The 18,973-nt window shown below is 44.5% G+C and overlaps 1 protein-coding gene across 16 annotated transcripts in view; it reads left to right on the forward strand.

Annotated features, from left to right (window-relative positions):
* Positions 1 to 16,090: 16,090 nt before the first annotated feature.
* The window catches only part of KALRN (kalirin RhoGEF kinase), a 689,867-nt gene continuing 686,984 nt past the window's right edge, over positions 16,091 to 18,973 (forward strand). For all 16 annotated transcript variants that reach the window (XM_061408919.1, XM_061409480.1, XM_061409007.1 and 13 more), the window contains exon 1: positions 16,091 to 16,173. In XM_061408919.1, coding sequence (XP_061264903.1) covers positions 16,101 to 16,173 — 73 coding nt within the window. In that variant the 5' untranslated portion in view covers positions 16,091 to 16,100. The remainder of the gene's footprint in view (positions 16,174 to 18,973) is intronic.

Consider the following 18,973-nt stretch of genomic DNA (forward strand, 5'->3'; position numbering starts at 1 on the left):
GCCAACAAAGGTCCGTCTAGTCAAGGCTATGGTTTTTCCAGTGGTCATGTATGGGTGTGATAGTTGGACTGTGAAGAAAGCTGATGGCTGAAAAATTGATGATTTTGAACTGTGGTGTTGGAGAAGACTCTTGTGAGTCCCTTGGACTGCAAGGGGATCCAACCAGTCCATCCTAAAGGAGATCAGTCCTGGGTGTTCATTGGAAGGACTGATGCTGAGGCTGAAACTCCAATACTTTGGCCACCTCATGCGAAGAGTTGACTCACTGGAAAAGACCCTGATGCTGGGAGGGATTGGGGGCAGGAGGAGAAGGATGACAGAGGATGAGATGGCTGGATGGCATCACAGTGATGGACATGAGTTTGGGTGAACTCCGAGAGTTGGTGATGGACAGGGAGGCCTGGCGTGCTGCAATTCATAGGGTCGCAAAGAGTCGGGTACGACTGAATGACTGAATTGAACTGAACTGAATCTGAAGAAGATAAGATTGGAAAAATATGTGCCAAAATGCAGGAGCCATGTTACTTTTGCCTGACTCTTTCATTTGTTTGCAGAATCTCCAGAAGAGTGTAAATGTTTCAGGTTTCATGGGAATAGAATTCACCCTTTACTCCTGGCCTTTTTCCTCTCCAGACTCATGTTATCAAGTGCCTTGGCTAGAGATATTGAAAAATACCACTTTCAAACTTGTACCCTCATGTTAATATTAGAAGAAGATAATGAAAATATTTAAACCATTTTCTTCCCCTAAATTCCCGTTATCCATACTTCAATTTTATATTGTTATTCATATATTATATGGATCAATTCCTTTAATTTCCTTGAGCACCAAAATGTATCAACCTTTTCACCATGAAACAATTGTGATTTTAGTAATATACAAAATGTGATTTTAGCATTGTTAAAATATTAATCAGGAAAAAAAATATATATAGAAACATAATGCTTATCAGAAATATGTATTTCTGTAATAATTTCTGATTAGCATTTAACAATACTAAATTTGTATTTCACACACACATATATATCAGCTCAGTTCAGTTCAGTCACTCAGCTGTGTCCGACTCTTTGCGACCCCATGAATTGCAGCACACCAGGCCTCCCTGTCCATCACCAACTCCCGGAGTTCACTCAGACTCACGTCCATCGAGTCAGTGATGCCATCCAGCCATCTCATCCTCTGTTGTCCCCTTCTCCTCCTGCCCCCAATCCCTCCCAGCATCAGAGTCTTTTCCAATGAGTCAACTCTTCACATGAGATACACATATTTTTCCATGTATAACCATCTTTTTGAAAGATTTGTCCTTCAGCTTTGAGATTTCTTTTGTATCTTGGTACAGTCTTGCTTTGGTCACTCTCTAAGTTACAGTTCTGAATAATTTTCCCATTTCTTGGCTGTAGCCTTGGTTTCTTTCAGGATGATAGTTTCTGAAGATAACTTTAAGCATCAAGAATAATTGAAGAATCAGGAAAACGTTACTAGTGTTAGAGGAAGTTATGAGATTATTCAGGAGTCAGCAAATCTTTTTCTTGTAAAAGCCAAATAGTAAATATTTTTGACTTTGTGGGCCATGGGTCTCTGTCACAACGACTTAGTTCTGCTCTTATACCACAAAAGCAGACATGGACACTAAGTAAAAGAATGGCAAGGCTGCATTCCAATAAAACTTTATTTACAAAACCTTGCTCTAAGTGAACAGCAGGAAAACGTTATATCCCTTTCTCTATGTCTCTTCTCACCTCTCTTGCACTCTCTCTCCTATATTGTTGTCTTCTTACCATCATCTTTCTTCCACCTCTGTCTTTATCCCATTTCCATCCTGATCTTTCTGTTTCTCACTTACTTTTTTTCATCTTGATTCATTTCTTGTCACTTGCTGCAAGACATATCCCCAGGGATGTTTAGCAGGTCCTCCTAGCCTCTGAGATGGCATCAGAGAGGAGACTTTACTCTTCCCTGAGTCCACTTAGTGACACAGAGAGGCTCCTGGGCTGTCTGGGTTATGTGTCTGGTTGCTTCTTAAGCACTGTGTAACTCTTCCTGTGTGGCTTTAGATATGCTTTAGTTTATTAGCTCTTTAATTTCTTCTAGCTTCCTTTGGCGGAGAAGGCAATGGCAACCCACTCCAGTGTTCTTGCCTGGAGAATCCCAGGGACGGGGGAGCCTGGTGGGCTTCCGTCTATGGGGTTGCACAGAGTCGGACATGACTGAAGCGACTTAGCAGCAGTAGCAGCAGCAGCTTCCTTTGGACTTGAATCTCTGAACTGTCTAAAGGGGTCTTTCTCTTAAAATGTCAGTGGAACCTGAGGGATATTTGAATGTGCTTTTGTCTTTTTGAGTTCTCCGCTTTATGCAGGAGAGGCAAAGCTGACAGGAATATGTGTGTGGTGTCTATGAGGGCAACTTCCTTAGGGCCTGGGGAAAATCTGTATCACCTTACCTGTTGCAGCTTTGCTCACGCAAGCAGGCTTTTCGGCCACCGTATGCTTTCCCCAAAGACAGGATGAGAGGGAATGAGTTTCAGTTGCAGCAGGAAAGATTTAAGAGTAGAGATCAGGATGAACTTTGGTTCTGTTACAACTGTATATCAAGCAAGGCAAGGACCAGGGGATGTGCTGACGTTCCCTTGGAATTGTTAAAAGAACAGGACAAATTACTTCCTATGTTCACTCTAAACAGAAAATGGTGTGACAAAGGAAACAGCTTTGTGTTAGAAATTTCCTGTGCAGTATGGACAGAGAGCTGGCAATCAAGATTTGAGGCCCAAATATCTCCCACCAGCTTCCTCTATGCAGACCAACTCTCAGGATGGTGGCTGACCCCTATAAGACAGAAGGCTGTCCTCCCTTCCAGTTTCTGTGATGCTGCTCATAGTTTTCCAGCCTCCGAATTTTTGATCCCTCTCTTCTTTCTCTGTGGGCTTCCCAGGTGGCTCAGATGGTAGAGAATTTGGTCTCAGTGCAGGAGACCCAGGTTCGATCCCTGGGTTGGGAAGATCCCTTGGAGAGGAAAATGGCAACCCACTCCAGTATTCTTGCCTGGAGAATCCCATGGACAGAGGAGTCCACAGAGTTGCAAGAGTTGGACAAGACTGAATGACCAACACTTTCACTTTCTTTTCTCAGCTGTGTCCTTCAACTCTGCACAGCTATCTCTGTTTTGAAAAGCAAAATGAAATGAATGTTTGGACACTTGATCAAGCTGTCTAACTGTGGTTTTATTTTCTTTTTGTCACTGTCCAAACTGCATGAACAGATGATTCGGCTCTGTTTCTCCCATTTTCTCTCCACATGCTGGCTCCCTTCCTGTCTACAGTTGGGTTCTACCCTTCACTTTGCTCCCTCATCACATACTTTCTCCTGCAATTTAGTTCTAGCCTCCTCTTTCTCTCTCAAAAGTGCACTGAAATCTACCACTTACCCAAATCCAGTCTTGGTTGTCCCTCACTCATCTGAGGCATCTGCCATTTTTGACCTCCTGTCTACCTCGAAAAAGCAAGAGAGTTCCAGAAAAACATCTACTTCTGCTTTATTGACTATACCAAAGCCTTTGACTGTATGGATCACAATAAACTGGAAAATTCTGAAAGAGATGGGAATACCAGACCACCTGACCTGCCTCTTGAGAAACCTGTATGCAGGTCAGGAAGCAACAGTTAGAACTGGAAATGGAACAACAGACTGGTTCCAAATAGGAAAAGGAGTACATCAAGGCTGTATATTGTCACCCTGTTTATTTAACTTATATGCAGAGTACAGCATGAGAAATGCTGGGCTGGAAGAAGCACAAGGTGGAATCAAGATTGCTGGGAGAAATATCAATAACCTCAGATATGCAGATGATACCACCCTTATGGTAGAAAGTGAAGAGGAACTAAAAAGCTTCTTGATGGAAGTGAAAGAGGAGAGTGAAAAAGTTGGCTTAAAGCTCAACATTCAGAAAACTAAGATCATGGCATCTGGTCCCATCACTTCATGGGAAATAGATGGGGAAACAGTGGAAACAGTGTCAGACTTTATTTTTCTGGGCTCCACAATCACTGCAGATGGTGATTGCAGCCATGAAATTAAAAGATGCTTACTCCTTGGAAGGAAAGTTATGACCAACCTAGACAGGATATTGAAAAGCAGAGACGTTACTTTGCCAGTAAAGGTCCATCTAGTCAAGGCTATGGTTTTTCCAGTGGTCATGTATGGATGTGAGAGTTGGGCTGTGAAGAAAGCTGAACGCTGAAGAATTGATGCTTTTGAACTGTGGTGTTAGAGAAGACTCTTGAGAGTCCCTTGGACTGCAAGGAGATCCAACCAGTCCCTCCTGAAGGAGATCAGTCCTGGGTGTTCATTGGAAGGACTGATGTTGAAGCGGAAACTCCAATACTTTGGCCACCTGATGCAAAGAGCTGACTCACTTGAAAAGACCCCGATGCTGGGAGAGATTGAGGGCAGGAGGAGAAGGGGAGAACAGAGGATGAGATGGTTGGAAGGCATCACCGACTCGGTGGACATGGGTTTGAGTGAACTCTGGGAGTTGGTGATGGACAGGGAGGCCTGGCGTGCTACGGTTCATGGGGTCACAAAGTCTCAGACACAACTGACAGACTGAACTGAACTGAACTGAACTACCTCCTGAAACACTCTCGTCTCCTGTCTCCACAGTCAGCCTGTTTCTGTGACTTCTCTGCCTCTCTGGCTTATCTTTTCTTTCAGGCATTGGCTTTACTTCCCCCCACCTTGCCTGGGGAAGCCAGCTGACAAGCTGTTGTGGAAAATCAAGATTACAGAGCTGCAGACTGGACTAGGATGGCATTGGAGGGAAAAGGGGGCAACTGATGACATTTCAAAGGAAAACTTTGGCTAAATGACAGCATGGATGCTGGAAGTAGGAGAGGTGGAGGAGACAAGAAAGTGTCCCAGCTTCTAGTCTCTGAGAATGGAATAACTATGTCAGGAAAGTCAGGAAGAGGTGCAGGTCCTAAGGCAAATTTGATTTGAGTGGAAAGCAGGACATACAAGTTGATGATACGTCTAAAGAGGAAAGTTAATAGAAATGGATAGAAAACGTTTTATCTCGTTTGCTCCTGCTCCTAGCTCCTTAATCAATATTTCCAGCTCCCAGCCCTCCCGGGCTCTGTGCTGACAGTTCTAATTGCTGGTTGGACATGACCACCCAGACGCCCATCATCACTTCAGATCCCCAGGTGGGAGGAAATGTGTTACAGGGAAGTAGCCTGGAAAACTGGCCTAGAAGGCATGATTTATAGGGTCTGCTGTATGACTTTGGACAAGTCATTTTACTTTCTAATTTTCTCAATGATGAAGTGAAGGGTTAGATGAAGTAATATCCTACTAACTCACTTTTCCATCTTTCCCTGGATTGGTTTCTCCTCTAGACTTTTTCTTCAGTGAGTGATGCCACCATTCTCTGTTATCTAGTGTCCAGCTGAGTCTTGAACTTCAGCTCACCACCAGTCTCTTTTTCCTGCCCACACCTGCTCCACTTCACATATAAACCATCAACACATGCTGCTGCATTTCCTCCTCGTTGACTTTCACAGATTTGTTTCCTTCCCACAGCCACACCCTCCTGGAGGTGCTTACTGCCTCCCTCCCCAATTATTTCTATGAACTCTGAACCTCTCTTGAGACAGGCTTGAACCTTGAACCTCTTGAACTTGAACCTCTCTTGGTTCCTGGGGCCTGGGATCCTTTGCTACAGTGCCTGCACCTGAATAAATGTCTCCTCGAGTGATAAAATACACAGAAGCTATAAGGGACTAAAATTAATTGCAAACATGCGCAGTTGGGGCAAATTATGAACAATAATATACAGAAAAGCCAAAACCCAACTTCCACTTCTGAGGTGTCAGGAACAGGGACTGCACATGGCGCCTGCATACAGTATCACCAAGGGGTGGGCAGACCACCTAAGCCACCCCTCCTGCCAAACCCACTGAACTACCCCTACTCTCACCCCACAACCAGCTCGCCTTTCCCGCAGAGAACAAGCGAGGGTACCTGTTGCTTGTATTTGCTCCTTCGTGCTGTAGGAGAGTCCCAATAAAAGCCTTGCCTGAATTCCTCAGCTGGCCTATTGTCAATTTCTGTTGATTAAAGACTCCAAGAACCCAGGTCAGTAATACTCTGGAGTCTTCTGGGCACATTACACTTCTTTGCCATTCTTCCATCTGTTCTTCTGTATCATTCTGTCCCCTTCCTCCTTAAATCTTCAAAGTGGGGTGAAGAGAAGGGGCTGTCTGTCAAGTTATTTGAGAGTTTTTTCTAAATACTTGGACCTGAACATTTCTCCTCCTTCTTCCACCCTGAATTCTTAGGCACTGTGTGAAAAAATTTCCCCCAGGTCATGATTCTCTCTCTTTTCTCATTGTAAAGAATCAACATTATGAAATTTTAAATATGTATATTTTATCAGTTCAGTTCAGTCGCTCAGTTGTGTCCAACTCTTTATGACCCCATGGACTGCAGTACGCCAGGCTTCCCTGTTCATCACCAACTCCCGGAGCTTACTCAAACTCATGTCCATTGAGTCGGTGATGCCATCCAGCCATCTCATCCTCTATTGTCCCCTTCGCTCTCACCTTCAATCTTTGCCAGCATCAGGGTCTTTTCCAACGAGTCAGTTCTTCTCATCAGGTGGCCAGAGTATTGGCGTTTCAGCTTTGGCATCAGTCCTTTCAATGAATATTCAGGACTGACTTCCTTTGGGATGGACCTGTTAGATCTCCTTGCAGTCCAAGGTCTCTCAAGAGTCTTCTCCAACACCACAGTTCAAAAGCATCAATTCTTTGGTGCTCAGCTTTCTTTATGGTGCAACTCTTACATCCATACATGACTACTGTAAAAAACCATAGGTTTGACTAAACGGACCTTTATTGGCAAAGTAATGTCTCTGCTTTTTAATATGCTGTCTAGGTTGGTCATAGCTTTTCTTCCAAGGAGCAAGTGTCTTTTAATTTCATGACTTCAGTCACCATCTGCAGTGATTTTAGAGCCCCCGAAAATAAAGTCTGACACTGTTTCCACTGTTTCCCCATCTATTTCCCATGAAGTGATGGGACCAGATGCCATGATCTTCGTTTTCTGAATGTTGAGTTTTAAGCCAACTTTTTCACTCTCCTCTTTCACTTACATCAAGAGGCTTTTTAGTTCCTCTTCACTTTCTGCCATAAGGGTGGTGTCATTTGCATATCTGAGGTTATTGATATTTCTCCTGGCAATCTTGATTCCACCTTGTGCTTCTTCCAGCCCAGCATTTCTCATGCTGTACTCTGCATATAAGTTAAATAAGCAGGGTGACAATATACAGCCTTGATGTACTCCTTTTCCTATTTGGAACCAGTCTGTTGTTCCATGTCCAGTTCTAACTGTTGCTTCCTGACCTGCATATAGGTTTCTCAAGAGGCAGGTCAGGTGGTCGGGTATTCCCATCTCTTTCAGAATTTTCCACAGTTTCTTGTGATCCACACAGTCAAAGGCTTTGCTATAGTCAATAAAGCAGAAATAGATGTTTTTCTGGAACTCTCTTGCTTTTTCCATGATCCTGCGGATGTTGGCAATTTGGTCTCTGGTTCCTCTGCCTTTTCTAAATCCAGCTTGAACAACTGGAAGTTCACGGTTCGCATATTGTTGAAGCCTGGCTTGGAGAATTTTGAGCATTACTTTACTAGCATGTGAGACAAGTGCAATTGTGCAGCAGTTTGAGCATTCTTTGGCATTGCCTTTCTTTGGGATTGGAATGAAAACTGACCTTTTCCAGTCCTGTGGCCACTGCTGAGTTTTCCAAATTTGCTGGCATATTGAGTGCAGCATTTTCACAGCATCATCTTTCAGGATTTGGAATAGCTCAACTGGAATTCCATCACCTCCACTAGCTTTGTTCGTAGTGATGCTTTCTAAGGCCCACTTGACTTCACATTCCAGGATGTCTGGCTCTAGGTCAGTGATCACACCATCATGATTATCTGGGTCATGAAGATCTTTTTTGTGCAGTTCTTCTGTGTATTCTTGCCACCTCTTCTTGATATCTTCTGCTTCTGTTAGGTCCATACCATTTCTGTCCTTTATCGAGCCCATCTTTGCATGAAATGTTCCCTTGGTATCTCTAATTTTCTTGAAGAGATCTCTAGTCTTTCCCATTCTGTTGTTTTCCTCTATTTCTTTGCATTGATCACTGAGGAAGGCTTTCTTATCTCTTCTTGCTATTCTTTGGAACTCTGCATTCAGATGCTTATATTTTTCTTTTTCTCCTTTGCTTTTCGCTTCTCTTCTTTTCACAGCTATTTGTAAGGCCTCCCCAGACAGCCATTTTGCTTTTCTGCATTTCTTTTCCATGGGGATGGTCTTGATCCCTGTCTTCTGTACAATGTCACGAACCTCATTCCATAGTTCATCAGGCACTCTATCTATCAGATCTAGTCCCTTAAATCTATTTCTCACTTCCACTGTATAATATATAGATGTATGCTTTTATTTCTCTTGTGTAAATACCACGAATAACTGGCCATATCACAGGGGCATGTTTATTTAAGGAACTGCCAAACTGTTTTTTGGAGTGGTTGTACTGTTTAACAGTCCCACCAGAAGTGAAGGGGATTTCCAGTTTGTTCATATCTTTAGCAACACTTGATATGAACATCTTTTTATTTTAGATATTCTCATAGATTGTAGTGTCTCATTGTGATTTTAATTTCCCTAATAACTAAAGATGTTGAATATCTTCTCAAGTGCTTATTTGCCATCTATATATCTGCTAAGGTGAGTGTTTATTCAAATCTGCCCATTTTTTCAAAATTGGGTTGCTTATTTTCTTGTTTTGAGAGTTTGAGAATTCTTTACATAATCTGGATACAGCCCTTCATCGGACATGTGGCTCTCAAAGATTTTCTCCTGACGGCTTGTCTTTTCATTTTCTTAACAATGTCTTTTGCAGAGTAGAACCTCTTAATTTTGATGATGTCAAGTTTATAATTTTTTTCCTCTTAAGGATTATGCTTTTGGCATCATAGCTAAGAAACTGACTACCAAAATCACAGAGATTTTCTTCAATGTCTACTAGAAATTTTATAGTTTTAGGTACACTTTAAGGTCTATGATCCATCTTGAGTTAGTTTTTGTATATAGTTTGAAATATTGATCCAAATTATCTTTTTTTTTTTTTTGGTATATGGATATTGTGATAGAATCAGGCACTTCCCCCAATGATGTCTACCTCCCAGGCTCAGAACCTGTGATTATGTTATTGTTACATAGCAAATTACATGGGAGTTAAGGTTTCAGATGAAATTGTGGTTTCTAAAAGTAGGGAGCAACCTTAAAGTAGGGAGATTATCTTGGATTATTCTGAGTGGGCCCAGTATAATCACAAGGGCCCTTAAAAGTGCAAGGGGGAGGCTAAAGAGAGAACCAGAGAGATGGCAATGTGAAAGGCCCGCAGGTGGATTTGAAGATGAAGAAGGAGGACAAAAGCCAAAAATGCAGCTGGCTTCTGGAAGCTGAAAAAAAGCAAGGAGGCAGATTCTCTCCCAGAGCCTCCAGGAAGAACACAATCCCACTAACACCTTGATTTTAGCACAGTGAGACCCATATTAGACTTTTGACTTCCAAAACTGTAAGATAATAGAATTCGTATTGTTTTAAGCCACTAAGTTTGTGGCAATTGGTTATAGCAGTCATAGAAAACTAACATATTTTCAGTTTTTCAAGCACCGTTTGTGAAGACTATCTTTTTTACACTGAATTCCCTTCGATCTTTGTTGCAAAGCAATCGACAGTCCATGTGTGGGTCTGTTTCTGTGCTCTCTTCCATTGATCTATTTGTCTGTCTTTACACCAGTGCTACATTGTCTTAATTCCTGTAACTTTATAATGTCTTCAAATTGGGGAGTGTAAGTCCTCCAATTTTTTCCCTCTTTTTCTTAGTTGTTTTGGATTTTTTATTTTCTTCACATTGAATTGGCTTGTCAATATCTACAAAAAAACCTTACAGAAACTTGATTGGGGTTGCATCGAATCTGATCATCAATCTGGAGAAAATTGATGTCTTAAGCATTTTGAGTCTTCTGATCATGACACAGTATATCTCTCCTATTACTTAAGTCTTTGATTTCTTTCAGAATATATTGTAGTTTACACCACATGGGTCTTACATATCTTTTTTTATCAGATTTAGCCTTCATATTTCATATTTTTCCAAGCTAATATAAATAATGATGCTTTTAAACTTCTGTTCACAACCCTCATTGCTAGTGTATACAAATACAATTTATTTTTAAATATTGGTCTTACATCCTGGAATCTTGCTAAACACATTATTAGTTCTAGTGGCATTTTGATGGATTTCATGGATTTCTAAATAGGCAATTATGTTGTCTATGAATAAAGACAGTTTTACCTCTTCAATTCGGATGCCTTTAATTTCTTTTTCTTACTTTCTGTACTGGTTAGAACATCCAGTACAATGTTGAATAGGAGTGAGAGTGGATATTCTTGCTTATTTTGTTCTGATCTTTGGAGGAAGCATTTAGTCTTGTGCCATTTAGTATAATGTTTCTGTAGGTTTTTTTGTAGATGCCATTTATTAAGTTGAGGAAGTTCTTTCAATTCCTAGTTTGCTGAGAGTTTTGATCAGAAATAGATGTTGTTTTCTGTCAAATGCCTTTCCTGTATCTATTCAAATTATCATATGGCTTTTCTTTTTAGATCCAGTATATGAATTTTCTAGTGCTGCCATAACAAAGTACCAAAATTTGGGTAGCTTAAAAGAACAGAAGTTTCTTTTGTCCCACTTCTGCAGGCCAGAAGTCTGAAATCAAGGTGTCAGCAGGGCCACGCTCCCTCTGAGATTCTGGGTAGAATCCTGAACCCTTCCTTGCCTCTGTCTACCTTCTGGTGGTGGCTGTCAATTCTTGATGCTCCTTGGCTTGTGGCTGCATCATTCCAGTCTCTGCTTCTGTTGTTACATGGTGTTTTTCCTGTCTTCACATAGGTTGTCTCTTCTTATAAGGATACCAGTCATAATGGATAAGAGTCCACCTTAATGACCTTATCCAAACTGATCACATCTACAAGGAATTTATTTCAAAATAAGGTCACATTCACAGATACCTCAGATTAGGTATCCACTCTCACTTCAACATATCTTTTTTTTGGTGCGGGGGACACAATTCAATCCATAATATGTGGCAAATTACATTGATAGATTTTCAAATATTAAATAAATCTTGCTTCCTTGGTATAAACTGACCCTCTTGGTCCTGTTGTATTATTCTTTTTATATATTTACTAACATTTTTTATTTGACTTGCTAAAATTTTATTAAGAATTTTGCATCAGTGTTCATGCAGGATAGCAAACTATAGTTTTGTTTTTCCCTTATATGGTCCTTGTTTGATTTTGGCATCACAGTAATGCTGGTCTGATAGAATTGGTTGGGAAATAGTCTCTTTTTTTCAAATTTTTCTGGAGAAGTGTGTATGGAATTGGTATTATTTCTTTAATGTTTCATAGAATTCAACATTCAAGCTATACGGGTCTTGAGTTTTCTTTGTGGGATGCTTTTAAGCTACAAATTTAATTTCTTTGATATAAGGCTATTTAAGTTATCTACTTATTCATAAGGAGTTCATGATCTGAGCCACAGTCAGCTCCTGGTCTTGTTTTTGGTGACTGTATAGAGCTTCTCCATCTTTGGCTGCAAAGAATATAATCAATCTGATTTCAGTGTTGACCATCTGGTGATGTCCATGTGTAGAGTCTTCTCTTGTGTTGTTGGAAGAGGGTGTTTGCTACGACCAGTGCATTTTCTTGGCAAAACTCTATTAGTCTTTGCCCTGCTTCATTCCGTCTTCCAAGGCCAAATTTGCCTGTTACTCCAGGTGTTTCTTGACTTCCTATTTTTGCATTCCAGTCCCCTATAATGAAAAGGACATCTTTTTCGGGTGTTAGTTCTAAAAGGTCACTGAAGAATTGATGCTTTTGAACTGTGGTGTTGGAGAAGACTCTTGAGAGTCCCTTGGACTGCAAGAAGATCCAACCAGCCCATTCTGAAGGAGATCAGCCCTGGGATTTCTTTGGAAGGAATGATGCTGAAGCTGAAACTCCAGTACTTTGGCCACCTCATGCGAAGAGCTGACTCATTGGAAAAGACTTTGATGCTAGGAGGGATTAGGGGCAGGAGGAGAAAGGGATGACAGAGGATGAGATGGCTGGATGGCATCACTGACTCGATGGACATGAGTCTGAGTGAACTCTAGGAGTTGGTGATGGACAGGGAGGCTTGGTGTGCTGTGATTCATGGGGTTGCAAAGAGTCGGACACGACTGAGCGACTGAACTGAACTGACTTATTCATAAATGAAATTTTGTTCATGTCTTCCAAGGAATTTATCCATTTTAAGTTGTCAAATTTGTTGGCATAAAATTGTGCATAATATTCCCTTATTGTTCTTTTTACCTATCTATAATCTATAGTGATATCACTTCTCTTGTTTGCTAACACTAATTTGAGTATTATCTGTTTCCTTATTGCAGTCTGGCTAGAGGTTTATCAATTTTATTGATATTCTCAAAGAATTTTCTTTTAGTTTCACTGATTTTTCTCCTTGTTTTTCTGTTATATATTTAATTTTTTAATGCTCTAATCTTTTAAACTTTCTATTCTTCTGCTTTGGATTTCTTTTGCTCTTAAGGCAGAACAGGAGATCAATGATTTGAGACTTTACAAAATAGGAATTTTAGTACTACAAATTTCCCTCTGTGTACTGTTTTAGCTCTGTTTCATAGATTTTTATATGATGTTTTTTCATCTTTATTCAGTTAAAAATTCTTTCTAACATCTCCACTGAGTTCTTAGTTGATCATGGGTTACTTAGAAGTATTTATTTAGTTTTCATATATATGGTTTTTTTTTCATATATTTGTTATTAATTTTTAGCTTAATTCATTGTGTTCAGAGAATATTACATGCTTTTAAAAAAAAAAACAGGTATAATCTGCATGATGTTAATCTTCTTACATTTTTCAAAACTTGTTTTATGGCTTAGCATAGAGTTTATCTTGTGTACTTAATACCTGTGTACTTGAAGAAAAATGTATATTTGCTGTTAATGAGTGGAGTATTCTATAAATGTCAGTTTATAGAATGTTGGTTGATAGCATTGATCAAGTCCTTCATATCCTTATTGATGATCTATTTCCTTATCAATTATTGAGCGAGATAGAGGTTAAAATTTCTGACTATAATTGTGAATTTGTCTGTTTCTGTTTTGTCCTATCAATTTTGCTTCATATATTTTGAAATTTTCTTAGATGCAAAACATTTTAGGATTGTGTGTGCAGTCGATTAACTGAAATGTCCCTTTTTATCCCTAGTAACAGCTTTTGCTAGGAAATCTTTGTCTGATATTAATATAGCCATGAACATTAAAAACCTTAATAGAAATTGCCAAATTTTTTTTCAAAAAAAATGTGTCATTTCATAAGTTTTTCCCCCATTCTTGTCCACATCTATTGAAAATTTGACATGAACTTTTCTCTAAACATATTTCCTTTGAATTTGGGATGAGGTAATGCTCTTGCCTGGCTTCCCAGGTGGTGCTAGTGGTAAAGAACCCACCTGCCAATGCAGGGGACATAAGATACACAGCTTCGATCCCTGGATTGGGAAGATCCCCTGGAGGAGGGCAGGGCAACCCACTCCAGTATTCTTGCCAGGAAAATCCCATGGACAGAGGAGCCTGGCAGGCTACAGTCCATAGGGTCACAGAGAGTTGGACTCTACTGAAATGACTTAGCACACACGCAATGCTCTTGCCAGGCCTCTGGTTCTCTGTCTGCACAATGGTGCCAGTTCACAGCAGCTCTGCCATCATGTGTATGTGTGGGAGTGCAGGCCAGAGTGTCAGCTTAGGGTAAAAGGGAAGGTAAAACTTAGAAAAGACAAAGGAGAAGTCCTTTTATTGTCAGGGCAGGTGGTAAGTAAAGGGGCATCTGGTTGCTTTAAGGCAATTCAAGCTATTTGGACCAGATGAATTAGATCTCATGGCAATGAACTTGTGATGTCAGAGTCTCTATTAATAATTTTTAAGAAATGGGGCCTGATAGATGTACCCAACATTGAAGACAGGCAACTGTACTTATTTTTTTTCAATGGTTGAAAAATAATTGTGACATTCAGTAAGGAAAGTAAGGAGTACAGGGAACCAGAAAGGGTTCACTAAAAATGCATTTAAATCTATTTGCTGTTAAGAGTTAGCTGGTTGTAGATCTGGAGAGTTTCCAGGTGCTTTACCTGGAGAGAGATGGAACCAAGTAGGTTACCAGTGATGACAGATCTGGGAGATTCTGGCTGGTGGGTAGCAGTCCATCAGTTTTACACTACACTATCTGACTTTCCTATTAGGTGTGTTTTTAACACATTAGGTCAGGCCACAGCCTCTCCATCTGTCTGGATGAGGTAGCAACAACAGCCTCCAACACACCACATTAAGTACTCAGGTCTAAAGAGCCTCTGTTTTGTAAGCTTTGCAGTCACTGGGACTATAAACAGAATACTGGCTAATTATTGTTTAATTATTGCTTAAAAACCAATTGGCACAATACAATCACTGCATTAATTACCCCATACAGCATCTGCTTTCTTTTTTGAGGTCTTCCCCATTCCTCTCCTGTCCCTCTCCCCACTTTAATTGAAATTCAGCTTGCTGTAACACCTCCTTTCTCCTGGCCAACTGGATCTCTCCATTCACACGAGGGAGAAGAACAAAACAGAGAAGGCCCCGGGGATTAGGGAGTTTGACAGCTGTCCAAGAGGGGCGTTGAGACACTGGCCAAGTACCGAGGCAGGACAGAGACAAATGAGAGACAGAAGAGAGTCACGGAGGGAACGATAGGCAGGGGCACATCGCAAGAAAAATGAACTGGACAAAGAGTCACTGAGACAGGCAGAGATGTTTAAGGGGCGCTGAAAAGGGGAGAAAGGAAGAGAAAAGCTTTTAAAAAAAAAGAGAGAGAGAGGGGAACTAAGAGTTGGTGAGGAAAATGCGAAAGGCTCAGGAGGTCACGGAGACAGAAGGGAGCTTGTCGAGAAGGAGAGGGGAAAGGTCCAGCCTCTAGAGACAGATGAGCCCATCTTGGGGGACAGGCAGCTTGAGGGGGGTCGCGGCTCATACACCTGAGAAACGGGGTGGGGTGGAGGAGGCGACCGCCGCCGGGCGGGAGTAGGAACAGCGATAGGGGCGAGGCTGAGCACGCGGGGCTCAGGCGTCCGAGCCCCCTCGGCAAGCCCGGCGTGCGCCCGGCGGCCCCGGACTCGCCCGGCGGCCCCGCCCCCTCCCCGGCCGCCTCCTTCGCCGGGGCTTTTCCTGCGGGGCTCAGGAAGCCGGCCTAGCACAGCCGCGAACAATAGCTCGGGGCCCGGGCTTGGCTCCTAGGAGAGGCCGGCGCGGGGAGGCGGGGGGGAGGGAGGCGTCCGCGCCGCCGGGGGCCCGCGGCGAACCCCGGCCCGGGCCGAAGCTTCAGTTGAGCTCGGCGCTGCCCTGGGCATTGTTGGCCGGGACTGAGGAGCGGGAGCCGGGGGAGGAGCTGCGAGGCGGCGGCGGCGGCGGCGGAGGGAGCCAGAGGGGGAGCCAGAGAGCGAGCGAGGGAGGGAGGCTGAGAGCGTGCGGGCGATAGAGCGAGGGAGGGAGGAGGTAGAGAGACAGGGAGGGTGGGAGGGAGGAGGAAAAATAAAGAGGAGAGCGGAGCAGGGCTGAACAATAGAGACAGGCAGACGGGCGAGAAGGAGAGCCAGCTGCCGCTGCTGAGGGAGAGCGGGCGCCCAAGCAGCTCGGACCCCGGCCCGGGCAGACCGCAGGCGGCCAGCGCCCCCCGGGGAAGGGGGACCATGGGGGAGCCCGCGGCAGGCGCCCCCAGCCCGCCGTGCGCCTCCGCCTGAGGGAGCCTCGGCGTCCTCTGCCCCAGCCCAGCCGCCCCGGCCGGCCGCCCTCGAAGCCCGGTGTCCACAGCCCAGCGCCCTCCGCCCACAGAGCAGCCCTCGGCCCCGGGCTTGGCCGCCCCCCGGCTACCCGTGGACGCCCTCCCCCAGTCATGAACCCCCCGGAGGGGGCAGCGGAGGAAGGAGGAGCCGCCGACTCGGACGTGGACGCCTTTTTCAGGACAGGTAAGCTGGGCAGGGCGCGGGGAGCTTGAGGGGGTGGGGCGGGTGGGGGGCTGCTGCCCTGGACGCGGCTTCTCGGACAAGTTTGGGGAACAAGACTGTTGCTGGGGCGGGCGTGTTGGGGGTGCTGTCCCCCTAGTCGTCCGGCCCGGAGTTGCCGAGATTCTTGTTGTTATGGCAGTGCTGGTTGCGTTTTGGAGAGGGGTGGGGGCTGGGAGCTTGGCGCCCCTCGGCGTTCACCCCACTTGCGGGAGTCTGTGTGGGGAGGCGGGAGGCGGTCCCGGTGGGCCGCCTTCTCCCGGAGCGCGGGGATGGGGCGAGGTTGGATCACTTTGCAGCGCGCCGCTCTCGCTCCCGGCTCCCCCCGCCCCTCCCTCACTCCCCCCTCCCCCTAGCGCCTGTCAGCCTGGCTCTGGCCGCCCCGCGCCCGCACCCCTGCTCCGGGCCAGGGGCCCCGGGCCCTGATATGCAAAGAGGGACCGGGAGTCGCGCAGGCTGCAGCCTGACAGTCAGGAGCGGGGCGGACGGTGGACCGCGGAGCCTGATGCGTGTGAGGAGCCGGGCGTCTCAGACTTAAGAGGCGGACTCGGCTGGGAGGGCGGTGGGCGCCTGGGACCTCGTCCTTGTCCTCCTCTTCTCCAGTGATGGGAACGCAGGAGCTTTTCATAAAAATCACTCATTCTGGACATGTGAGTTAGCGTCCCCCTCATACACACCCACTGAATCTTTGCTTGCCTGTGGTATGTAGAGCTCCCCCGCCAGACCTGCTTTCACGGTTGTTCTTTGCCCCCGCCACCACCCAGTCCTGGGTCTGAGTCGCAGGTTCCTTGGCTGCACAGCCCCTTTCCCAGAGCAGATGCCGACCACTCTCCTCTCCCACCACCTGTGGCCCTGTTTCTCTGATAACCAGGGTTTCTCCATCTCCTCTTTACCTGCGGCTTCCACCAACTCGGTAGGTAGAGCTCCCCATCTTCCATATCTGGAACCATTTTGTCTGGAATCTTTGTCCCAAAGAGTCCAGTAAGTTATGGGGACCCCCTCTTTCTGGAAATTGGATTAAAGCGCATGAACTGGTAGGGTCAAGGAGCAGGTTGGCTCTGGAGGCTCCCTGCACACCCATCTGTTTCCTAACCTCATTGCCCTGCCCTGGAGGTCATCTGAGGGGAAGGGGTGGGGTGCTTTGTTGCGGAGACTTGTGGCTTTAGAAGTCAAGAGTTGGTCGACCCATATGTTCATTTTCTAGTTGGTCTGAAGAGTAAAGAGATGGAGGACAGGAGCTGATGCCAGAGCCTGGAGAAAACAGAAAGAGCCCCTGTTATCCTACCCTGCTTCTCAGGGCTCAGCCTTGTCTCCTTGTCCTTTTACCCAGTCGTGGTTTCTAATATACACCGCCCCGCAGCGCCTCCCCCAGCCCCCTTACACTCACATTCTAAAAACGTGCCTGACCTGAGTTTATAACCTTAGTTTATAGTCTAGGAGAGAGGTTAAGTCATATCTGGAAACATTCACCAGGATGTCTTCCCTGACTCCCCCACCTTGCCCCACTCCTGCCTCTCATCTGGCACAGAAGTCTGCCTTTCGTTAGTTGTGGGGAAAACTCTTGAAGTATGAGCTTTCCTACCTTCCCTTTCTGGACCTACTTGTATCTTTTGACACCCATTCCTCCTTCCCTTTTTCTACCATCCAAACACTAGTTCCTGTCCATTCTCTGTCCCAGGCACTTGGAGCAGATCTCAGTTTCTGGAGGCTTGCTAATTTCTGACAAACGAATTCACACAGTGTTAATGGTGTTAATGACCTATAATGGTCCAATGTGTTACTTTTCCCAGGGCCTTTCAAAATACAACATGGGGCTTACATTGTCTAGCTCTGGCTAAAATCACAGAGTAAATAACTGACTGGGGACCGTCTCCTGTGGAATCCTGCCGGGGGTATTCTCTTTCCTCCTTGGGCAGCCTTATTGGAGGGGGGGGCGGGGCGGTGGCTAGGTTTGATGTGCTCTTCAAATCAGAGAAGGGTGAAATCTACAACAGATAAGGCTGAAAATGACTGACAATGTGTAACAAGTTGTAAGAGGGGAAGCAGGCTATCTGTGGTAGGGTCTAGGACCACCACCCATCTGAGTGGCCCTCTGTGCTCTGCTTTCTGATCTTACTCCCTTCCAATCTCTAGCCTGGGGATTCTTAAACCTGGAAAAGACCATATTTCTTAACTGTCTCCTTTCTGATCCCCTAATCTTTATGGAATATAGTGCTCTACACCTGGTAGGTTGGACAGATTATAAAGTTATTTAGTCGAAGCACTGAGAAAGCTTCAAGCACATTTTCAAAGTCCCTGGGGCCAGGGTTACCCCCTACTTACTGGTGGAAAATTTTGCTCACGCAAAGACCAGACTGGCAATTGCTTTGTCAAAACTCTGGCATACTCTGCCTCTAATTAGGCATGTTTCAACTAATTCTGTCATTTTGGTTCCTTGTCCTCTTCTGATTATTTTGGTACTTAAGTTCTTTTGATCATGGATTAAGCTCCATTTTCTAAATCCTATATCCATACGTGTACATGGATAGATAGACACACAGAGAGAAGCACACACACCCCACACCCCAGTCTTACAGACTGGTGTATTCTGTACTGTCTTTCTGGGAACTCTTTGATCCAAGCCTGGGAAAGTGTGTCACAATAATTTTATTGATCATGGTTATGAGGCAGAGGAGGGGAAATATAGAAACTCAGAATTGGGAACAGAAAACCAACAAGGACTTTTCAGCTCCTACTACGGAACCTTCTGCTGTCCAGGGTGCTG

This window comes from Bos javanicus, chromosome 1 (genome assembly GCF_032452875.1).
Source record: "Bos javanicus breed banteng chromosome 1, ARS-OSU_banteng_1.0, whole genome shotgun sequence".
Taxonomy (NCBI): Eukaryota; Metazoa; Chordata; class Mammalia; order Artiodactyla; family Bovidae; genus Bos; species Bos javanicus.